The 25,153-nt window shown below is 38.4% G+C and overlaps 1 protein-coding gene and 1 non-coding gene across 4 annotated transcripts in view; one reads left to right on the top strand and one right to left on the bottom strand.

Moving 5' to 3' along the window:
- Positions 1-25,153, top strand: part of ADAM28 (ADAM metallopeptidase domain 28) — a 73,355-nt gene that overhangs the window by 40,975 nt on the left and 7,227 nt on the right. The window contains exons 13-18 of one of the 3 annotated variants that reach the window (XM_019466919.2): positions 1,047-1,136; positions 3,380-3,575; positions 8,374-8,476; positions 11,369-11,528; positions 12,475-12,555; positions 12,864-12,942. In XM_019466919.2, the coding sequence (XP_019322464.2) occupies positions 1,047-1,136; positions 3,380-3,575; positions 8,374-8,476; positions 11,369-11,528; positions 12,475-12,555; positions 12,864-12,942 (709 nt within the window). Of the gene's footprint in view, positions 1-1,046; positions 1,137-3,379; positions 3,576-8,373; positions 8,477-11,368; positions 11,529-12,474; positions 12,556-12,863; positions 12,947-25,153 lie in introns of all 3 variants that reach the window. The other 2 variants (XM_053900954.1, XM_019466920.2) reach the window with 2 other exon arrangements.
- LOC128776809 (U6 spliceosomal RNA) lies at positions 5,207-5,311 on the bottom strand. The gene has a single exon (XR_008421971.1). It is a non-coding gene; the product is annotated as a U6 spliceosomal RNA (small nuclear RNA).

Below are 25,153 nucleotides of genomic sequence, written 5' to 3'. Positions count from 1 at the left end.
TTTGAAATAAGGGTAGGGGCGCCTGGGTGGCTCAAGGGCTAAGCGTCCGACTTTGGCTCAGGTCACGATCTCGCGGTATGTGAGTTTGAGCCCCACGTCGGGCTCTGTGCTGACTGCTCAGAGCCTGGAGCCTGTTTCAGATTCTGTGTCTCCCTCTCTCTCTGACCCTCCCCCGTTCATGCTCTGTCTCTGTCTCAAAAATAAATACGCGTTAAAAAAAAAAAAAGAAAGAAGGGCGAGAGTTTTAACCCTAACAAGTTGTAACTCTAAATATATCTTAGGGATACTAAGCAGCTATAAGAGGAACTTTCTGAGGTAGGAATTTCCCCAAAACCTCATGCAGGTACCTGATTTCCTAGAAGCAAGGTGGGGAGAGCAAGACAAAGTCTATTGTTTAACACAGAGTTGGTTAAGTGTCAAACTTGGATAAAGAACTACACTTTTAGCTTTTTAGTGTCTGCCCTGGAGATTAAATTTACTGCTGGGTAGGTTCATGAGTTCAACTAATATGTTTTTAATTATTTAGATAAATTTTATTTTATTATTTTTTTAAATGTTTTATTTATTTTTGAGACAGAGAGAGACAGAGCAAGAGCAGGGGAGGGGCAGAGAGAGAGGGAGACACAGAATCCAAAGCAGGCTCCAGGCTCCGAGCCATCAGCACAGAGCCGGATGCGGGGCTCGAACCCACAAACTGTGAGATCATGACCTGAGCCTCCTTTTGTTTTCATTCATATTTTACTAAAAATAGATCACTTGCAGGGACGCCTGGGTGGCTCAGTCGGTTGGGCGGCCGAGTTCGGCTCAGGTCATGATCTGGCGGTTCGTGAATTCGAGCCCTGCGTCGGGCTCTGTGCTGACAGCTCAGAGCCTGGAGCCTGCTTCGGATTCTGTGTCTCCCTCTCTTTCTGCCCCTCCCCTACTCATGCTCTGTGTCTCTCTGTCTCAGAAATAAATAAACATTTAAAATTTTTTTTTTAAATATGAAATGAGAGCAAAATTTGAGGCCCAAACCAGCATTTGTATTTATTTCTGGTATTTCTTAGGAATGTACCAACATTTGCTGTGATGCTAAAACTTGTAAAATCAAAGCAAGTTTTCAATGTGCATCAGGAGAATGCTGTGAAAAGTGCCAGGTAAGATTATTACTTTAGTCTCTTTTAATAATTAAATACTGTGTATTTTTCTATATTAAAAATCTCCGAGATTATGTTGAATAAAATAGCAGAGTTTTTCTGTCTATAAAGTAACGCTGCTTACCATTTATATATGAGTGCTTTACAAATACAGGCTATTCGATTCTCCAACGACCTTTTGAGTTAGATATTATCATCTCATTTTGCTTTTGAGGGAATAGAGTTTCAGAATAGAGAACGTGTAAGATAATAGGGCCACTGAATTGGCAAACTCCAAATACTATCCGTTCCAAAGCCAAAGCTGGGAACTCCTACCTGCCACTGCTTCTGATGAAGGGCCTTCTTGCACCAAACGTCATAATTGGTTGCATATTTCTTTTGGTGGCAAAGCTTTTATTTTAAATCTTGTGGAATCTCCCCTATCTTGAAACTTAGAAGTCACTTCAGGGTGAAAGTCTTGGAAAACAAATATAAAGGATTCTGTGTCCTTTTCTCTGTGGGGCTCATTGACTTTCCTTTCAGGTTCAAGTTTAGAATTTTATATTCCATTGTTGCATAGGATTCTCTATTATGATTATTTGTTTATGTGTCTCTTTCCTTAGTTAGACTGACTCCAAAGGGCAGGGGACTGATTCCTTCTCGCCTAGCACAGAGTTTCATGCATTTTAAATGCTCAAAAACTGTTCTTAGAAGGAATGTGTAGAGTTTTAACGTACCAGATTGTGGGTAGTATTTGGGAGAGATTGGTTTCTTTTAATATCAGAGGGAGAGGAAAGAAAGAAAAGAGACCAAAAGGAAGAAAACTTGAGAACATAAGTAGCTTTCAACAAGCGTTGAATAAGGGCTATTTGTTAGAGATTGTGGGAAATTAAAAAAAAAAGTAGTCTTTGACTTCAAAGAACATGCTGTTTCTTTAGGGTAATGACATACATACCTGAAACATATGAAAATACCATGCATGATTAAATGCCCAGGTAGACGTTATGAAGATACATGCCCTTTGTGTAGCTTTTCACTTAATTTTCATAATGGCTCTGTAAAGGCGATATTAGAAAGGGAATTGGGTTTTCAGAGTGATGAAGTCCATTTTCAGCACCTAGCCCCTGGCAGAACCAAGATTCAAACCCGTATCTTCCAAATCCAAATTTAAAGTTCTTCCCACCCTGCGTAGAAAGGAAGGACTGCGTTGTGCACTGAAGAAGACAGAGGGGGCTTCATGGAAAATGAGGCTGTCGCTAGTCTTAAAGTAATGTGTAGATTTTAGATAGCAGACAGAAAGAAAAAAAATCCCCAAAAGAGGAGACTGAGGGAAAGAATAAAGATAGGACAGGAAGTATAAGTGTGGCTCAGGGGACAGCTGGTAAGAAAGCGAGTCTGGCTGGAGCAGTGGGGGTTGAATTTGGAGGGTGGCGTATGCTCTTATTAAATTTTGGATTCCATTCTATCATCACGGTAAAGATTTTGAAAGTTTTCTGATGATAGGGGAGCATGCCTGCTCACCTCACCTAGGGAAAGAGATGCCTCCAGTGTCCACACGGCCCTCCTCAGATTTGCATAAATGGCAGAATTGGTTTGACTAAGATTTCTCTGAGGAAGTAAGACCAAAGTTTGCAATAATAGATGGCGATGCAGTTAACACATCAAATGTTAATCTGGTTATTTCTTCTCCACAATAAATCATTTCTTAGGAAGAAGTGAGTTGAAAAGAAATATTTGAGCATACAATGAAAGGAATTAAGGATTAGGAAACATGACGCCTGGGAAAGTCTCAGAGCATGCTGATCTGGTGCTTGTAAAAACTTATTTTCTTTTCTCCAGAAGGTTCACTTCACCAATACATCTCGGAAGTTGCACATTTAAATCTTGAAAATCTTGACAAAGATGCATTCGGTAAAGGAAAAGATAAATCCCTTCTTTGCATTTAAGATGAGGCTTGGTTTTCTTCTGTATTTTTCTCATTGATATTTCTATAGTGCTTGCATTATAAATTCAGAAATATTGATGACTTAAGGACTCAGGCCATTGGGCAAAGCCAACAGAAGTGATACGATAGACGTCTTTAGTTTATACAATGCAAATGTAAGCATCATTCTATCTTACCGAAAGGCAACTCCTTGCCCCCCAAAAAAAAGGCCAAAAGGAAAAGATTATGCGCATCAATTTGAGATATCAGGGTAAGTCAGGTGGGGAGAAAACAACAACAACAACAACACAACTTTCTCTTCACTTTTATTTCCCTGCAGCTTAAAAAGCCTGGTGCAGTGTGCAGGCCAGCAAAAGATGAGTGTGACCTGTCAGAAATGTGTGATGGCAAATCTGGTATTTGCCCTGATGATAGATACCGAATCAACGGCTTCCCTTGTCAAAATGGGAAGGGCTACTGTTTGATGGGGATGTGCCCCACTCTTCAGGAGCAGTGCACCGAGCTGTGGGGACCAGGTAGGAGGGCAGACCCCCGTGTTGCGGGCATTCCTGCCTCTCTCTCTCTCTGCACACGCAAGGAAAAATCGTATTATAACGGGCAACAGTGTTTAATCATGGCCAAAGTAGTCTTCTGTCCCAGTCTTCTTTCTTGGAAATGGTGCATCCGCTCAGAATCCGGGATAAGTGCATTTTTAAGACATATGGTCAATTTGGGGACTGCTAGATTCAGCAAACAAAAATAAGGATGGCCCAGTTAAATTTTAATTTCAGATTAACAATGTTTTTTAGTATCAGTATGTCTCATGAAATATTTGAAGTAGACTTATACTAAGAAAACTTGGTTTATCTGAAATTCAAATTTAATGAGTAAAGCAGGAAAGAATATCCAGTGGGAAAAAGACAGTCTCTTCAACAAATGTTGTTGGGAGAACCGGACAGCAACATGCAAAAGAATGAAACTGGACCACTTTCTTACACCGTACACAAAAGTAACTTCAAAATGAATTAAAAATCTAAATGTGAGACTTGAAACCATAAAAATCCTAGAGGAGAACAAAGGAAGCAACCTCTTTGACATTGGCTGTAGCAGCTTCTTTCTAGATATGTCTCTGGAGGCAAGAGAAACAAAAGCAAAAATAAACTATTGGGACTTCATCAAAATAAAACGTTTCTGCCCAGAGAAGGAAACAGTCAACAAAACTAAAAGGCAACCACTGGAATGGGAGAAGATATTTGTAAAAGACATATCTAGTAATGGGTTAGTATCCCAAATACATAAAGAACTTATAAAACTCAACACCCAAAAAATGAATAATTCAATTAAAACATGGGTAGAAGACATGAATAGACTTTTTTCCAAAGAAGACATCCAGATGACAACAGAGACATGAAAAGATGCTCAACATCACTCATCACCGGGGAAATACAAATCAAAGTTTATAATAAGATATCACCTCACACGTGTCAGAATGGCTAAAATCAACAACACAAGAAGCAACAGGTGCTGGAAAGGATACGGAGAGACGGGAACACTCTTGCCTTATTGGTGGGAATGCAGACTGGTATAGCCACTCTGGAAATCAGTATGGAGGTTCCTTAGAGAGTTAAAAATCAAATTACCCTATGATCCAGCAATTGCGCTACTAGGTGTTTACCCAACGAGTACAAAAAGACGAATTCAAGGGGATCGTGTACCCTGATGTGTATAGCAGCATTATCTACAAGAGCCAAGATATGGAAGCAGTCCAAATGTCTCTCAAGTAATGAATGGATAAGATGTGGTGTGTGTGTGTGTGTGTATATGTGTGTGCATACACAGATGTGTATACACACACATATACACACACACATATGTGATGTATATACATATAAGTATATACATATATACTTACAGATGTGGTATATATATATATACACATATATATGTGGTATATACATATAAGATGTGGTATATATATGGTGTATATATATACGGTGTATATATATGGTATATATGTATATATATGGGGTGTGTGTGTGTGTGTACCCCCCATACACACAATGGAATTTTACTCAGCCATCAAAAAGAATGCAGTCTTGGCATTTGCAATGACATGAATGGAGCTAGAGAGTATAATGCTAAGTGAAAGAAGTCAGAGAACGACAAATACCATATGATTTCACTCATGTGGAATTCATGTGTTCTTTGCACAGGGACCATGTGAATCTCTGTATCGTTCCAATATTAGTATATGTGCTGCTCCAGCAAGCACACTCACATGTGCAATTTAAGGAACAGAACAAACAAAGAGGGAAAAAAAAGAGGGAGGTGAACCAAGAAACAGACTCGTAGCTAAAGAGAGCAAACTGATGGTTCCCAGAGGGGGTTGGGGGGCATGAGTAATAGAGGTGATAGAGATTAAGGAGGGCACTTGTGATGAGCACTGGGTGACTATGAAAGCGTTGAATCACTATATTGCACACCCGAAACTAACATTGCAACTATGTTAACTAGCTCGAATTTAAATAAAAACTTAAAAGAAAAACAAATTTCACTGGGTATCCTGTGCTTTATCTGGAAACCCTGATCAAGATCCTTCTCAGATGAGTACACCCCTAGAAGTCTGTGGAGGGGGGGGAGCGGTGTGCCGGGAGATGGGCAGAGTACAAGGAAAGGGGAAGAAAAGAAAAGAAGGCTGTGGGAATGCAGAGGAGCAATCTGGGAAAGCCAAATCTCTTAAATGTCCGTTTTGTCCGTCATACTGGAATTTTAGAAGACATATTCTCTGATTACACCATAAAAATAAATTAAAAATAAAAGCATAACTTAATCTCCAAAACTATAAACCGAAACTTCCATTGTGCTCAACAGATTGATCAGAAAGGCAATTTTAAAAATATCAGTTCTCCGGACTTTCTGCATAGGATGTCCATTGTGCATGTATATTTAATTTTCATACCCTCCTCTGCAACACTTCCAGATTCTTACCTAAGTGGCTGAAGGAATTTTTTAAACAGGGGAAATACGTCTTCCTAAAAACACTTGATGAGGGCTGCCACATGCCAGGAACTTTTCATAATCCCTGAAAATATACATAAAACAAGAGAAAGGAAAGCAACATCGATCGCTGATTTACAACACACCCGGTCAAAGAGAAAAAGAAAAAGAAAGAAAGAAACCTGAGAAATACATGGACTAGAACTTAGAAAAAAATTCCTGAATAAAACCCTTTGGATCAGGCAAGGGTGGGCTGAGACACAGTTTGAGGAGAACGCTGGATACCCCTGGTGCCCCAGGAAGTGTGCTGACCCCTGGATTCTGGCCTCAGCAAACCTCCCGATCACAGGTCAGGCTGACACGAATGCTAGACACAAATGCTAAGTCACAGATTTGGAAACAAGGATGGTTTTGCGGGTTAAAGAAACATGGCTTCCTTGGCTGACGTCAGTAGATAGCAGAAACCTGGGGAAAGAAAAACTTGAGCACAGAGGTGAAGCTCTGAGCTTCCCCTTTAGTATCTGGGGACAAAACCCTGCAATAAATGCTTTTACATGGTCCTTTTGCCCGACCCTTCACTATCTGCCTCACCTGCGAATCTGTAAATTTCCCAGCACCTAGACACTATGTATTTTGTTCACAACTGTGTTCCCAGGGGGTCCTAACACATTGCCTGACTTTAGTCAATGTTCAAAATTATTGAATCAATGTGGAACACATTTATCTGATATTAGAATAGGAGAGATCTTTTAAATCAGACATTCAAAGGCAGCCCTTATAAAAGACCAGAGAAGCAGAGTTGCCTCAATCAAATTCCAAATTTTGCCGTTCATAAGGGCTCACAAATTTATCTCAAGTTAATTTTCAAAGTTTGAAAAGTCTATCGCATATATAGAAGGAGGTCTCGAGATCACTATTCAATATCAAACCATTTCTGTAAGTCAGTTGCCGTTCCAAATATTAGAAATGTGGCCCAGGCATTAATAGGCAATTTGTCATAAAGAAGTACAAACATCTAAAGAACATTAAAATCATCTTAACTCACTAGCGAGAAGTAGAAGTACTGACACATTAATGAGTCAGGAGACATAAATATAGTAAGAAACAGGAACAAAAAGTTGATTCCTTCCACGTTTGTCAAATTGGCAAAGCTTTTCTACAGTTAATGCTCAGTTTCAGTGAAGCTGTGACAAAACACCCAGTTTTATAGTCTGGTAAGAACATGAGTTAGCACAGTCTTTCCAGGAAGAATTGGAAAAATGTATGTAGAATCTAAAAAGAAAATGCAGTCCTTTCCCCGGGAATCGTATTCAGGAATATTTGTTTACGAAGGATTTTCAGCCAGCACGTTTTACAAAAATTATAATGGGTAATTGGGAAACATCTCAAGGTCCAAGAGTAAGCATGAGTGAAAATAAATTATATAATATTTATGCAATGCAATTTTTATAGCTATGATACTGCAGAATATGTAGTCATTGGGGAAAGGACAAGTGTGTTGTTAATTGGGAAGCAGCGTGGTACCGGGAGTATCATTCATACTTCCACAACATTAGCACCAAGACCTCTGAAGCTTGGGATTAGGAATCTGCTTTTCCTTATTATCCAGGCCTAGTTATTCACTTTTCTCAGTGTAGATATTTTATTAAATAACAAGGAGCCTGTAAATGTTACTGAGACCAAACAACTAAGAAAATACGGTGATAAAACTCATTTTATCATCTTGGACATTGTTCAGGAAGGGCATGGACAGTGAGTTGAGTTACAGATAAACCCAGAGGTTAAGGCACTTGGCCAAGGTCACACAGCTGCGATTTAGCTCCTGAACCCTGAACCACTGTATTCGGTTGCTCATCTGATGGGGCTCTAAGAAAGATTACATGAGAAATGAAATACGTGATGCTTATTGTTGCGCGTGCACAAAGCAGTTTGGCTAAACGTTGTAAGAAATGGTATTTCTCCTGGCAAGTATTACCAGGAGAGCATTCCAATGTCTGCCTGTGGGTTGTTAATGTAATGATTGCAGCTCTCCAATTAAGTCTTTACATTTAGATGGAGTTTTCTTAATCTTCAGCATGTCAGCCATATTTCCAAATGTGTAGCTATCCATTGTTCAAAAAATAAATATTTAAAACATTATTTTAAATTCTAACCAGCTTTCTTAGTAACAAATTATCGCAGCCTGTATTTCTGACAATGGTCAATGGGATTATGCCCTAACAGTGCTTCTCATGCTATGTATTTCATTAATTTGACGTTTCACGAACCCTCTGTGGCATCGAACGCCTTATCTCTTTTCTTTTCTAACATGTCCCTGCTGACCCTGCCTGGTTCCAGGGACCAGCGTTGCAGATAAATCGTGTTACAGCAGGAATGAAGGTGGCTCGAGGTATGGGTACTGTCGCAAAGTGGATGACACACGCATTCCCTGCAAAACAAAGTAAGTGGCCTTGTTGTTTGAACCTTCCTGCTCCACAGACTAGGGGACTCACTCTCTTCCAGACACACATTCTGATTCATTCCAGTTGAACAGAAAGTGAATTTGGACATCGCCCATTTGATCAGCATCCATTAGGTGACTATTATGTGCTAGGGTTTCAGGCTACCGACGTAGTTAAAAAGACAAATAAGAAACGATCTCTTTTTTCCAGTCGCTCATGGCCGGTGTTTCAGATGACATCGAGTACAGTCGTTGTTAAATAGAGTGAATGTTTGGATGAAACACGCAGCAGTGAATGGGCCTGGCTGGAAATCGATACGTGGATTTTTTTTTTAATTTTTTTAACGTTTATTTATTTTTTTGAGACAGAGAGAGACAGAGCATGAGCGGGGGAGGGTCAGAGAGAGGGAGACACAGAATCTGAAACAGGCTCCAGGCTCTGAGCTGTCAGCACAGAGCCCAACGCGGGGCTCGAACTCATGGACCGCGAGATCATGACCTGAGCCGAAGTCGGCCGCCCAACCGACGGAGCCACCCAGGTGCCCCGATACGTGGATTTAACAATATTCCGTAGGTGCTTTTCCACCTAAGTCTTTCATTATGATTCAAGGAGTGGAGACATTTATCTACTCAGAAGAATAACCAATATAATGCTTATATAGTTTTATTTAAACTTGCCATGGTAAAGCATAAGAAACTCTTAAAAACTGAGAACAAACTGAGGGTTGATGGGGGGTGGGAGGGAGGGGAGAGTGGGTGATGGGTATTGAGGAGGGCACATTTTGGGATGAGCACTGGGTGCTGTATGGAAACCAATCTGACAATAAATTTCATATATTGAAAAAAAACTTGCCATGGTATTACAGAAAGAAAAAAAATACAGTAAGAAAAGATTGACAGTTCATCTGGAGAATTTGTTTTACTTTTTGTATTGATATTCTGGTGGGAAAAATTCTAGCATATCACAAGCAATGGGCTTGAAATTTCTCTTGACGTTTATTTACTTATTTGGAAAGAAAGAGCAAGAGAGTGAGTGGGGGAGGGGCAGAAAGAGAGGGAGAGAGAGATTTACAAGCAGGCTCCGTGCTATCAGTGCAGACCCAGCGTGAGGCTCAAAGTCACAAGCTGTGAGATCATGACCTCAGCCGCGATCAAGAGTCAGACATTTAATTGGCTAAACCACCCAGGTGCCCCAGGACTTCAGATTTTTGTATAAGATCTTTTTTTAATTCCACAGTTTTAAGACGACTTTTAAAATTCAAATGATCACAGATTAAACTTAGTACCTGCTCCAGATTTTACACACACTAAGTACTGCATAGCAAGAGACTGAAGAAGGTTAACATTTCTCAACGCTTTTCTATTAAACAGTAATTGTTCTAGGTGATAAATATTAACAAACTGTATTTTGGACATAGTATCATCTCTTGGGGGTCCGGGTGGTCTCTCCTTTATAAGAAATCGGGACAGATTTAAAAGGGAAGACAATTATGTAAAAAGAAATGTGTACGTGTTTTGGGGGGACCAACGTGTGGTTTGTGAGGTGGCGAGTGCAAAAGAGAGCAGAGTAGCTCCGTTTCCCTATGAGCATGTGCGCACGCTATTGTCCTGTATAACCGTTTGTATGAGCACTGGGTCATTTCCGCAACTAGCGGCACAAACGTATCATTCTTTCCACGGCCCGACCTCCTAGTCACTTCTGAGAAGTCGTTGGCTGTAGTGGAGACTACGCCTGGAATTCTCTGTGCTCTAGAGCCTTCTGTATCAAGTGACTCCAGAAAAACACCTTCTCCGTTTTGGAGAGAATGTATGCCTTTCTCCACTCCGCAGTCACATTTCCTACCAGAAGCATTAGAAGAATCTGATTCTGTCACTCTCAGAATAGTTTTTCTGAGCCCTGCTCTGAATTCTGCATGAAGCAATTGACTCCAATTTTATTGGCATCAACTTTATTCACCTTGGCAGTAAGTGGATGGCTTTACTGAGTGCTGAGCTGTGTCATCTTTACTTGCAGGGAGATAGTTCTTCCAGTAACCACACATGATGCCTTGGTGTGTCACCCAAGACTCAGCCTTAGATAGACACAGTTACAGTGGGGAAAATTCCTCAGTGCAGTTCATGAAAATAAGAAGTAACCTTAGGGCACCTGGGTGGCTCAGTCGGTTAAGCGTCTGACTCTTGGTTTCCGCTCAGGTCATGATCTCTCGATTCGTGGGTTCGAGCCCCGCATCAGGCTTCATGCTGGCAGCACGGAGCCTGTTTGGGATTCTCTCTCTCTCTCCCTCTCTCTCTGCCCCTCCGCCATTTACACTGTCTCTGTCTCTCTCCAAATAAATTAAGTAAAAAAAAAAAAGTACCTTAGCTGAAACAAAATAGAAACGGACTCCCTGTGTGCCCTTCATGATGTTACAAGTCCATTTTCCTTTATCTTGAAAATGACCTTCATTCCCAAGTGTTTCTTTTGGTCTGTCATGGCTTCTCCAGCTGCAGCCACTGCATTCCAATAAGCCAAAATGAGGAAAAAAATGAGGAATAAGACATATTCTTTCATGTAAGGCCACCTGCAAGAATTTGCACGCAAGATTCTGCTTTCTTCCAGTTGGCCGGAACTTAGTTAGGCACTTGGCCAAAAATTAGCTGCCCGAGAACCTGGGAAATCAGGATTTTGTTGTGTTTTGTTTTTTGTTTTTGAGTAGCAATGTTTCTTGTTACTATTCTCTAGTTCTATTACCAAAGAACAAAGGGAACTTTGATATAAAGGAGAACTAGGAATCTCTGCTCTAGGGAGAAATGCCATTAATTAAGTACCGATAGGGAGCTGTGTTACATTTGGGGAAAACTGCAGTTTGGATCCTGGTATTCTAACTGCAGCAAATTTTGGCTTTTCCTCAGCGATGCCCTGTGTGGGAAGTTGTTCTGTCAAGGTGGGTCAGATAATTTGCCCTGGAGAGGACATATAGTAACTTTCCTGACATGTAAACTGTTTGATCCTGACGACAGCAGTCCAGAAATAGGCATGGTAGCTAATGGAACTAAGTGTGGACACAGGAAGGTAAGTTGAAAGTGTAGCTTTTAATCAAAATGTTCTTTGGTCTTGTTTTTTTGTCTTATGTTTGCTACTCAAGGCCTCCTTCTGTTCCACGGAGGACAGTTTTCAAAGCAATGCTTATGCCATTCTTTTATGCATGCCTACATTCACCCCGTCAGTATTATTTAACAAGCAACTATTATGTGCTTAGTACTAGGTTATTAAACCTAGGTAAATTTTATTACCCCCAAATCAGTAGGGTCTCAATAAATTATAAGCCATTCTGATAATAATAAAGAGAATAATAAAAAATACTAATTTTTAGATAAATGATAATTGTTTTAATATTCCAGATGACATGCTATTAACATGTTTTCCATAATGTTTTTGTTTGGAATGGGTGCCTTGTATCATGTGCAATGCTTAGCTCAGTGCTAAATATTTGTCTCAGGAGTGGACTGAAGGGGTAGATAAACAGAATGACCCATGAGGAATGAAGTCAAATAAGGAAATATTCTCTAGAGAACTTTCTAAATATTTAAAATAAGTATTATCTAGATCCCATATTCTTATTTGCAAAAGAATGTTGTGATTTCCCCAATAAAAAGGTCAGTTTGGGGACACCTGGGTAGCTGAGTCAGTTAAGCATTCGACTTTGGCCCAGGTCATGATCTCAGGGCTTGTGGGTTTGATCCCCACGTTGGGTTCTGCACTGATAGCTCGGAGCCTGGAGCCTGCTTGGGATTCTGGGTCTCCCTCTCTCTCTGTCCCTCCCCCGCTTGTGCTCTGTCTCTCTCTCTCTTTCAAAATAAAAAATAATAATAATTTTAAAAAATTTTTAAAAAGGTAAGTTTGATAACAATAGTAATGGCTAATAATATAAGACTAAATTCCAAAGGCTGAACAATTTGCAGAACCGAAGCCATTGGGGATTGATGTGAACTCAGTGTTCTTTTCACATCACTTTCAGGTTTGCATTAATGCAGAATGTGTGGATATCGAAAGAGCCTACAAATCGACCAACTGCTCCTCCAAGTGCAAAGGGCATGCCGTAAGTTTTGAAAACGTTTCCCCAAGCTCGCCGAATCTTTTGGAAGTTCGGGTCAGTCCTGACGATGCTGAAGTACCGTTTCAGCGCTCAATGATACTAAGTTTGCCTAACCGCTCAATAGTTTGGTTCGATGAAAAAAAATTTCTTCCACGCATCTGGTATTGAAATTCCCATGATGGATCCAGACACTATGTAGGTAGTTGCAAGGGTGCAGAGCAGGGGTTAGTCCTTCTTCTGAACGGATGAACAGGCTCCTTGGGTTGGTGGTCAGCCTAGTGTGGAAACTGACAGGATCACTGCTTGTCTAGGTGTGTGACCATGAGCTCCAGTGTCAGTGCAAAGAAGGATGGGCCCCTCCTGACTGTGATGACTCCACAGTGGTCTTCCGTAGGTAACATTACGCGTCTTGCTCTCCTCTTCTGAGCTTGTAGTTCGTAGTACATTAGATTTCGTCACCTTTTTTCTCTCCTCTTGGAATTCTTGTTCCGTAAATATGGAATCTAAAATATTAATCTTCAAGGTTTCTAACAACTTTTCAATCATATTTTCTAGTCCTTATGCTCCTGCTCGACATACGAAAAGATCTCCTCAAATTTTAGAGTTGCAATCCTATTTTAATTTCCCCCATTTTCTTGCTTTATGATTATTCTATTTTCATAGCGGGCTTGGCTTAATGTATAGATATAGAATCCTCATAAAACTCTCTAAGAATCTGGCTTCGGTTATTTTTGTAGGTTCACTGCTGTCCCTTGAATCATCTCTATTTCTTTTGAGTTTGATTGATTTGTCTTTCACCCTGTCTCTTATTTCACTGTGCTGTTTTTTTCTTCAGAATATGGGACCCTTGTTGAATGTGGGATTAGGCTGACTCGAATTAGCTTGCATGGGTTTTCTTTGTATGTTTTTGTGCTTGTTGTACCTCCTGATACCTCTCTGGATGGGACATCCGGATGTGAGCTCTATCGGTAGATAGAGAGACCTCCCTCTAGGACTTCGGAGTGGTAAGCAGCCAGGGTGGGGAATCCTCACCTCCAGTCACCATGGTGAAGAGTACTTGGCCCAGGAGAGAGCTCTTCATTGCATTTACTTCCCCGAGAGAGCTGCTTTTCCTCCACGCTCTTTCCTTGATCCTCCCTTTTCTGTCTAATATACTGTGGGCATCTGCAGTTAGCCTCCATTCTGTTCTTCAGGCCCTTGAATCCCCCATTGCTTCTAGAGAGCAGTTCTTGGGTCTTTGCCCAGAGGCATAGCCCACTATTATTCTGCATACACAAGGGATGGGGTTGCTGATGGGGACGGGCCTGACCAAACCATCTGTCCCAAGTTCAGATTCTCTGTTGGCTTCCCAAGAAAAAAATGGCATCTACTTCTGACGTTTGGGCTATTTTTTTTTAAAAAATTGTTGGTTCTGGGGTGCCTGGGTGCCTCAGTTGGTTAAGTGTCTGACTGTGGCTCAGGTCATGATCTCATGGTTCATGGGTTCAAGCCCCGCATCGGGCTTTGTGCTGAACGCTTGCTCAGAGCCTGGAGCCTGCTTCAGATTCTGTGTCTCCTTCTCTCTCTGCCTGTCCACCACTCGTGCCCTGTCTCACTCTGTCTTTCAAAATTAAATAAATGTAAAGTTAAAAAAAAAATAAAAACAATTACTGGTTCTTTGCTAGACTTCTCAAGAAAGAATAGCATTTACTTCTGATGCTTAATTATATATATGCTTTATTACATATATATATAATTCTGATGCTTCTGAGCTATAATTTACTTTGTTTCTGTCCACCTAAATCCCCTAAAAATCCTTTTAAACTATGACTTCCCTCATGTTGAACTTTGTTTCTTCTCTTGATTAGCTAAATCACTTCCATTAGTAATTTCTTCTTTCTTTTTACATGAAACTTAACATTTTTAAGGATTTAACTCTGTTGCTAAGTAGAAAACATGAATAGCAGGTAGGACTGGATTAGATTTTTTAACTCACAGTTTTAACTTCATGACTCTTGAGAAGTAGATACTGATATGCAAAGTTCAAAACCTGAGGCTACCCTTATTTTGTTTGTTGGTGTCATTAAATAACCCTTTAACAATAGTGTTTCTTTTCTCTTAAATGTTTTTAGAATTGCTACTTAATGAAAACCAGTCATCATGTTATGCCTGGGTAATGTTTTCTTTTTATTATTTCGATTGTTTGACAGTGAGGTCTTTCAAAGTGAGGATTTGATTCTTCAGTTCCAGGAATGTGTCTATTATTACAGATTTTAAAATGGATTCTGTTCCACTTCTTTGGTTTCTAATTCAGAAATATAAATTATTTGTATCAAATATCTTGACTAGGTGGCCTTATTATCTTTTTTCTTGGCATTGTCTATTGCCTGTTAATTTTTGGGAAAGTCTTTCAAAATTATTTTCTGTAAAATACGGTGAATTTTTGGCAATGTTAAGACTCCTATTAATTAGTTATAATGACATTTTATTATATTTTATTTTTTTAGTTATAGTGACATTTTAAAATATTCAGTGACATTTTTGAGTTTCCTTAAAGCACTTTTTAAAAAAAAATCTTTATTTATTTTTGAGAGAGAAAGAGAAAGAGAGCACAGCGGAGGAGGAACAGAGAGAGAGGGAGACACAGAATCCAAAGCAGGCTCCAGGCTCTGAGCTGTCAGCACAGAGCCCGACATGGGGCTCAAACTCACGAACCGTGAGATCATGACCTGAGCCGATCAGATGCTCAACAGACTGAGCCACCCAGGCACCCCTCCTTAAACCACTTCCATATCATTCTATTATCTTCTCATTTCATGTCTTCTTTTTTTGTAATCTGTTGTGATTTTGTTCAGAAGACCAAGCAGATGCCACCCTAAATTTACTTAGACTCTTTATAGCTTTTTTTTCTGAAGGCATAGATTCTATATGTATTCTACCTCTGCATATTATTTTAAACCTAATCTTTTTTTATATTTTTATGCTTTTTTCCCCTCAATTGCATATCATCCAATAAAGGAGAATAAACTCCAACACACATTGTTAAAGTATTTCTTGAAAACTTTAAATCCAAGGACTGGTGATGCAGAGATACATTATACTACATCAAATTTATATCTTAAGGGAATCAAGGAGGCAGCTGGAGTGGTTCATGATACAATCGGGGACGTTTTTCTCCGAATCACTTATTCTCCTTGTTAAAACCACTGTGTCAAGATTCAACTTCATCCGTTAGGTTTTCTTTTTGTTTTGTTTTTGTTTCCATTTCTGGTACTACCTTTGACCCAACCGTCAAGGAAAGCCTCCACCAGACTGGTGAAAGTCCTCTAATTCAGGAAAGTGTCCTGTCTCCAAAAGGACAGACCTCAGTGGATAGTTTTCATGATATCCAGGCTTTGCATCTCAACCTGAATGAGAAAAATTACATTTCTATTTTTATTAAATTCTAACTAGAATTCAGAATTTTCTATGATTACCGGGATGTAAGGCAACAAACCACCATGGTATTAGTAGTTCCCATGACTTTGTCACCCATACAAATTATATATATTTTTATATCACATTGTGGTTGCTACATAAATCTTTATTTTTTAAAAATTTATTTAAAAAAATTTTTTTTAACGTTTATTTATTTTTGAGACAGAGAGAGACAGAGCGTGAACGGGGGAGGGTCAGAAAGAGGGAGACACAGAATCCGAAACAGGCTCCAGGCTCTGAGCTGTCAGCACAGAGCCCGACGCGGGGCTCGAACTCACGGACCGTGAGATCATGACCTGAGCCCAAGTCGGCTGCCCAACCGACTGAGCCACCCAGGCGCCCCAAAAATTTATTTATTTAAATTGAAGTTAGTTAACATACAGTATAGTGTTGGTTTCAGGAGTAGAACCCAGTGATTCATCACTTACATATAACATCCAGGGCTCATCCCAACAAGTGCCCTCCTTAACGCCCATCACCCATCTAGCCCATCCCCCCACCACCTCCCTCCAGCAACCCTCAACTTGTGCTCTATTGTTAAGAGTCTCTTACGGTTTGCCTCCCTCTCTGTTTTTATCTTATTTTTCCTTTTCCTTCCCTTATGTTCATCTGTTGTTTTCCTTAAATTTCACATATGAGTGAAATCATATGATAGTTGTCTTTCTCTGACTGATTTATTTCGCTTAGCATAATACACTCTAGTTCCATCCGTGTTATTTCATTATTTTTTGATCACCAAGCAATATTCTGTTGTGTGTACACACACACACACACACACACACACACACACATACATATATATATACACCACATCTTCTTTATACATTCATCAGGTGATGGACATTTGGGCTCTATCCATAATTTGTCTATAGCTGACAGTGCAGCTATAAACATCGGGATTTCCCTGATGATGAGTGATGTTGAGCATGTGTCTGTTAGCCATCTGTATGTCTTCTTTGGAGATGTGTCTGTTCATGTCTTCTGCCCATTTCTTCACTGGGTTATTTGTTTTTTGGGTGTTGAGTTGGATAAGTTTTTTTATAGATCTTGGATACTAATCCTTTATCCAATATGTCATTTGCAAATACCTTCTCCTGTTCTGTAGGTTGCCTTTCAGTTTTGTTGGTTGTTTCCTTAGCTGTGCAGAAGCTTTTTATCTTGAGGAGGTCCCAATAGTTCATTTTTGCTTTTGTTTCCCTCGCCTGCGGAGACTTGTCTAGTAAGAAGTTGCTGTGGTCAAAGAGGTTGCTGCCTACATTCTCCTGTATGATTTTGATGGCTTTCTGTCTCACATTTAGGTTTTCCATCCATTTTGAATTTATTTTTGTGTATGGTATGAGAAAGTTGGTCCAGATTCATTCTTCTGCATGTCACTGCCCAGTTTTCCTAATACCATTTGCTGAAGAGACTGTCTTTTTTCCATTGGGTATTCTTTCCTGTTTTGTTGAAGAGGAATTGGCCATGCATTTATGGGTCCGTTTCTGGGTTCTCTATTCTGTTCCATTGATTTCTGTCCATTTTTGTGCCAGTACCATACTGTCTTAAGATTACAGCTTTGTAATATCGCTTGAAGTCCAGAATTTTCATGCCTCTAGCTTTGATTTTCTTTTTCAACGTTACTTTAGCTATTTGGAGTCTTTTCTGGTTCCCTACAAATTTTAGAATTGTTTGTTCTAACTCTATGAAAAATGCCGGTGTTATTTGGATAGGGATTACACTGCATGTGTAGATTGTTTTGGGTAGTATAGACATTTTAGTAATATTTGGTCTTCTAACCCATAAGCATGGAATGTTTTTCCTTTTTTGTGTGCGTCTTCTTCAATTTCTTTCAGAAGCTTTCTCAAGTTTTCAGTGTACAGATCTTTTACCTCTTTGGTTAGGTTTATTCCTAGGTATTTTATGGGTTATGGTACAATTATAAATAGGATCGATTTCTTGATTTCTCATTCTGCTGCTTCCTTATTGGTGTATAGAAATGCAACCAAATTCTGTATATTGTTTTATATCCTATGAATTTGCTGAATTCATGGATCAGTTCTAGCAGTTTTTTGGTGAAGCCTTTTGGGTTTTCCACATAGAGTGTCATGTCATCTATGAAAAGTGAAAATTTGACTTCCTCCTTGCCGATTTGGATGCCTTTTATTTCTTTTTGTTTTCTGATTGATGAGGCTAGGACTTCCAACACTATGCTGAATAGCAGTGGTGACAGTGAACATCCCTGTAGTGTTCCTGACCTTAGAGGGGAAGCTCTTAGTTTTTTCCCATTGAGGATGATATTATCTGTGAGTCTTTTGTATATGGCCTTTATGATTTTGAATTATGTTCCTTCTATCCCTACTTTCTTGAGGTTTTTTATCAAGAAAGGAGGCTGTATTTTGTCAAATGCTTTTTCTGCATCCATTGAGAGGCTCATATACTTTTTATCCTTTCTTTTTACAATGTGGTATGTCACATTGGTTGATTTGTGAATACTGAACCAGACCTGCAGCCCAGGAATAAATTCCATTTGATTGTGGTGAATAATTCTTTCAATGTACTGTTGAATTCAATTTGCTAGTATCTTGTGGAGAATTTTTGCATCCAGTTTTGCCAGGAATATTGGCCTGTAATTTTCCTTTTCAGGGGGGTCTTTGTTTAGTTTTAAAATGAAGGTAATGTTGGCTTCATAGAATGAGGTGGGAAGCTTTCTTTCCATTTCTATTTTTGGGGGTCAGTTTGAAAAGAATAGGTATTAACTCTGCTTTAAATGTCTGGTAGAATTCCCGTGGGAAGCCTTCTGGCCCAGGACTCGTGTTTGTTGAGAGATTTTTGATAACTTATTCAATTTCTTTGCTGGTTATGTGTCTTTTCAAATTTTCTATTTCTTCCTGTTTCAGTTTTGGTAGTGCATGAGTCCCTAAGAATTGGTCCATTTCTTCCAGATTGCCCAGTTTGTTGGCGTATAATTTTTCATAGTATTCTCTTAAAATTGTTTGTATTTCTGTGGTGTTGGTTGTGATCTCTGTTCTTTCATTTGTTATTTTATCTGTTTGGGTTTTCTCTCTCTCTCTCTCTCTCTCTCTCTCTCTCTTGATAAGTCTGGCTAGGGGGTTTATCAATTTTGTTTCTTCTTTCAAAAAACCAGCTCTTAGTTTCGTTGATCTGTTCTGTATTTTGTCTGTTTGTTTGTTTCTATATCATTTATTTCTGCTCTAATCTTTATTATTTCCCTTCTTCTGCTGGCTTTAGGCTTTATTTGCTTTTCTATCTCCTTTGGATGTAAAGTTAGACTGTATATTTGGGACCTTTCTTGCTTCTTGAGATGGACCTGAATTGCAATGTATTTTCTTCTTAGGATTGTCTTTGCTGCATCCCAAAGGGTTTGGACTGTCATATTTTCATTTTCATTTGCTTCCATGTATTTTTTATTTCTTCTTTAGTTTCCTGGTTAACCCATTCATTCTTTAGGAGAATATTCTTCAACCTCCATGTATTTGAGGGCTTTCCAAACTTTTTCTTGTGGTTGATTTCAAGTTTCATAGCGTTGTGATCTGAAAATATGCATGGTATGATCTCGATCTTTTTGTACCTGTTGAGGGCTGATGGCTACATGAATCTTTAAGTATCACATATATGTATCTCTAGTTTGAAATTATGGTGGTTATTAATCTACCATTAGATCTTATAATTTAGGGCTTAAAAGAAGCAAATATTTAACTATATCACAGATTGTTTTATAATATTTTGACAAGTGTATTCCAATATCATTGGCTTCCTTTTAGTGCTATACATTTTATTAATGAATTTAAAAACATTCAGGGAGGGGTGCCTGGGTGGCTCAGTCGGTTAAGCGTCCAACTTCGGCTCAGGTCACGAACTCGCGGTATGTGGGTTCGAGCCCCGCGTCGGGCTCTGTGCTGACTGCTCAGAGCCCGGAGCCTGTTTCAGATTCTGTGTCTCCCTCTCTCTCTGACCCTCCCCTGTTCATGCTCTGTCGCTCTCTGTCTCAAAAATAAATAAACGTTAAAAAAATTTTTTTTAATTAAAAAAAAAACATTCAGGGAAAGGGCTTACAGGTTTTATCAGATTTCCAAAATGATCTGTGGCACATAAAAGGTTAAGATCCCTGCTCTATAGTATGGCCATATATAACCATGGGCTTTCAAGCTTACTTAATTAAAGCCATTTTTTCAGTAAAATTTATACAGAAAACATATAAATAGATACATTCCATATATTATTTAGATACATTTATACTATAACATATATATATATATGTAATATAAATTATAAAATGAGTATTCATACAATGCAATCTGGGCAAAGGAACAGAGCATTGCCAGCAGTCCAGACATCTCCTCCCTTGGCCCCATACCTGTCCTAATGTCCTCTCTCCTTCTGAAGGTTAACCCTTTCCTCTATACCATGTTTTCAAAATCATCCATGTTCTTACATGTATCTGGAATTAGTTTATTTTTGCTATTGTGCATAATATCACAATTTTGTCATGTATTGGTGTAATTATATATCTATATCTTGATATCTATCTATATCTATATCTAGATCTAGATCTAGATAAGATATAGATATAGATATATCTATACCTATAGATATATCTATATAGATATATCTATACCTATATATCTATATAGGTATATATACCTATAGATCTATATAGATATATAGATATAGATATAGATATAGATATAGATATAGACAATTTCCTTTCTTACTGCTTTTATGGATACTTCAAGGCTATGTTGAAAAAAATTTCCATAAATGTTATCATTCAAGTCCAGTTTTTTAAATGCTTATTTATTTTTGAGTGAAGATAAGTCGGGGAGGGGCAGAGAGAGAGAGAGAGAGAGAGAGAGACAGAGAATCACAAGCAGGCTCTGAGCTATCAGCACAGAGCCCATGTGGAGCTCGAATTCATGAACCTTGAGATGATGACTGGAGCTGAAATCCAAGGTCGGAGGCTTAACTGGCTGCGTCACCCAGGCACCCCACATTCAAATCTATTTATCTTAACTATATCATACCAAATTGTTTCCAGGGTGGTTGTACAAATTAACATTCCCAGCAGCAGTGAGTATAAGTTCCTATTGTTCTACGACCTTTAAGCCGTTTGCCATTGGCAGATAGCAAATTTTAGCCCTTTTGGCTAAGTTTTTGTGACGGCATGTTGGGTTTTTAATTTTGCTTTCTGTAACTACTACCACTCTGAATAATAAAAGAATATTTCCTTATCTTTTGGCCATTTGGATTATATTTTCTGTGAAGAATTTGTTTAAGCCTTTTTGTATTTCTAGTGAGTTGTCTCTCCCCACCTTTTTATTCACTTGTATATGTTTTAATATTATATTTTTCATATAAACTCTTTTCAGTTATATATGTTAAAAATAACTTCCCTCCTTCTGAGTTTTCTTATGCTTTTTGTGGTGTTATGTGATTATCAGAAGTTTTTAATGCAGTAGAGTCAATTTTTTCATCATTTCCTTATTGTTAGTTGTGTGTGTGTGTGTGTGTGTGTGTGTGTCCTTTTTAAAGGAAATTTTCCCTACTCTGAAATTGTGAATATATATTTGTGTATTGTCTTCTAAAAAGCATTATTTTATTCTCTTTTCAAATTTAAGTCTCTATCTGAAATTGTTTTGTGTATGATGCAAATGTTTAATTTCATTTTTATCCCAGATGGATGCCCAATTGTCACATCATCATTCATATGATGATCCTTCCCTAAGGACCCACAGTGACACTTATCTAATAAAGCAAGTGTTCATATATGTGTCTTTCTGGGATATCTGTTCTTTTCTGGTGGTCCTATTTATCTGTGTACTCTGGCACTCTTTTACCACCAGGTCTTTGAAATAATTTTGATCTAGGTGGTCCTTTAACTCTGTTCTTTATGAATGATTTGGTGAGTAGTTTTTTGTACTTTCACATATATTCTCAAGTTACACACACAATTCCTGTTGGGATTTTCATTTAACATAGACCACATCTGTGGTCTCTATGGGAACAATGAGCACATATAAGCTATTGAATTCCAAATCTATTGACAAAATGTCTATCCGTTTATTTAGTTTTTCTTAATTTTGTCAGCTAATACTTGGTAGCTTCACCACAACAATTTTGCATATATTTTATTAGGTTTGTTTCTAGGAATTTAAGTTTTACTGTGTATTTTAAATGGGCTCTTTTGAAAAATATTTTTCAGCTATTACTAGAATATAGAAATTCAACTAATTTTTGTATATTCATTTTTGTGTCAGGCACCTATACTACCTCTCTTAATAATTCTAGTAATTTATCTGTAAATTTTAGCAGATTTCCTACATAATCATATTATTTCAGAAAATGACAGCTTTGTTCGTATCTCTCTAATCTTTACAATTTTAATTCTTGCATTTGTTTTCCTTCACTGAATAGAGCCTCCCGTACAACGCAGAATAAAAATAGTGATAAAAAGTTTCTTTGTTTTTCTTCCAATCTCAAAGGAGAGACTTGCAGTATTTTGTCCCGGTATATGAAGGTATTCTGTACATATTTAGATCTTCTTCAGATTAGGAAAATTCACTTCTATTCCTACTTTGCTGAGAATTAAATCAAAGACATTTTCTTTCTTTATTGGGTGAGATTTCTTACCCCTTTATTCAGCTAGTATTTCAAAGTAAATTGATTGATATGTGAACATGTATTTAACTTTGCAATCTTTCTCTTTTTAAATATCATCCAAATACAAATTTTCAATTGTTATTATTTTTTTATTATTTGTTTTCCTTTTTTTACATTTTGTTTGCTATTTCAATTTATACTGTAATTTATCCTATTCCAGTCCCTTTCCTTAAGTTTATTTGTCTTAAATAAATTCTCGAAAGGGGTATTTGGTTCATTAACTTTCAGCCCCCTTTTTCAATACATTTTTTTGAGGTTTATAAATCCATACATTTTTCTCTAAGACCTCTCTTAGTTGTCGCCCATTTGCTAAAGGATATTTTCATTATCGTTTGATTCAAATTATACTGTGTTCTCCCTTTTCTCTCTTCTTTGGCCCTTGAAATGCTTAGACATATGTTTCTTAACGTGTGTGCTTATTCAGACTTTCCACGTGTTGTTAGATTAATACTTAACATAATCCCATAAGGATCAGAGAAACGACTAGGGTAAGAATCTGTTGATATATGTGGAGACTTGCTTGCTGCATGGCTCGGCATGTGCCCATGTTTCTGTCTGTGCACACAAAAATATGTATTCCACAGTTGTTCTCTGCAGCATTTTCTATGTTTGTGAGGCCACCTTTGTTCACCGTGTGTGTGTATATCAATCCCTACTGATATCTTGTTTGTTTGTGCTATCAGTTACTGAGCCAGGAGTCTTAGAATCCCTCACTATAACTGTGAATTTGGTTATGACTTCTTGTTCTACCAGTGCTTATATATTTTGCGACCACGCTACGATTACATAAAAGTTTAGAATTGTTATGTCTTCTCAGTGAATTGGCACTTTAATCCGCATGCAATGCTTCTGTGGATCTCCAGTCTTCTTCTTTTACAAGTTTTTTTTTAGTGTTGGCTTCTTTTTGAGAGGGAGGAGGACAGTGCGCGAGAGGCGGAGGGGCAGAGAGAGAAGGCGACAGAATCCAAAACAGGCTCCAGGCTCTGAGCTGTCAGCACAGAGCCTGATGAGGGGCTTGCACTCACAAGCCATGGGATCGTGACCTGAACTGAAGTCGGCCGCTTAGCTGACTGAGCCACCTAGGAACCCCTTCATGCTTTTTAAAGTCTATAGTAAGACTAATATAGCTGTACCAAATCTCTGTTGGTCTCCTTTGCATTGGCATAACATTTTTCCATACTTGTACTTTCATTCTTTCTGAAGCATCGTGTTTTATATCTGTCTCTTGTTTTTGAAAAGTGTGGAAATATACACATTCTTAAAATTTTAGTCTTACGATATATATTTTTAAACCAGGGTACTTAGTCCATTTAAATTTAAGGTAACTACTGATATACTTGGGTGTAATCTACAATCATATTGTATGATTTTTATTTGTTCTCCTGTTCTATGTTCCTTTTTCTCTTCTTCCTTGCTTTCTTATGGACTTACTGAGGATTTTAATCATTCCATTTTTCTTTTTATTAATTCAGAGATTACGTATTTGTTTTATATTATTTTAGTGGCCATTATGAACATATTCGTTTTATTTGGTGTTGTAAAAAATCGACATTACCTTTTAGAAAAGTTTTGGGTTCACAGCAAAAGTGAGCAGAAAGTAGAAAAGGATGCCTCGCCATCCTTCCCTGACGCAAAGCCTTCCTCACTATCAACATCCTCCGCCAGAGTGGTACGTTGTCACAACCAATGACACACAATTGTCACTCAAAGGCCATAGTTTAAATTCGGGTTCATGCTTGGTTTATTTACTTTTCATTCCTTCCTGCATTTCTGAACTTCCAAGACCAGGATCATTTTCCTTTCTGTCTTTCTGGGTTCCTGCCCTCTCACTAATCTTTCCAAGGTCATTTCCCCCTATTTTTTAAATTTAATTTTTTTAATGTTTGTTTATTTTTGAGAGAGAGGAAAAGCACGAGACAGGGAGGGGTAGAGAGAAAGGGAGACACAAAATCTGAAGCAGGCTCCAGGCTCTGAGCTGTCAGCCCAGAACCCAACGCGGGGCTCGAACTCACGAACTGCAAGATCATGACCTGAACGAGAGTTGGACACTTAACCAACTGAGCCACTGAGATGCCTGTTCCCCATTTTTTTTTTCAAATATTTCCATAACTTTGACAACTTTTGTTTTTGGTTTTTTTTTTGGAAAAATGTCTTAGTTGCTCTTAGTGGGAGAGTTAGTCTGAATTTCCCAGACCGCCATTACCAGAAACAGAAGAGTGTATTTACTCTTCAATTATTTCCATCTTCAAATGCATACCTACTTCCAATTACGATACTTCTCATCTGTCTTATACCCCACCTTTCTCTGCAGACCTTGTCCTTTCAAATTAGGGGTGTTTGTGAAGCAGTCAATTTCCTCTTTCCTCTGGTGCCATGTTAGTCTTCCGAAAATAGTTACAATTTTAATGTTAGTGCCAGTCCTTTTTTTTCATTTTTTGATTCTGAATATTTCTATACCATATTCAACACAAACCCTTCAGAATTTTAT

Source organism: Panthera pardus, unplaced genomic scaffold, assembly GCF_024362965.1.
Source record: "Panthera pardus isolate Hobbes unplaced genomic scaffold, ASM2436296v1 HiC_scaffold_13, whole genome shotgun sequence".
In the NCBI taxonomy this organism is placed as follows: Eukaryota; Metazoa; Chordata; class Mammalia; order Carnivora; family Felidae; genus Panthera; species Panthera pardus.
The sequence above is the reverse complement of the archived record's forward strand: the minus strand, read 5'-3'. Positions and strand labels throughout refer to the sequence as shown.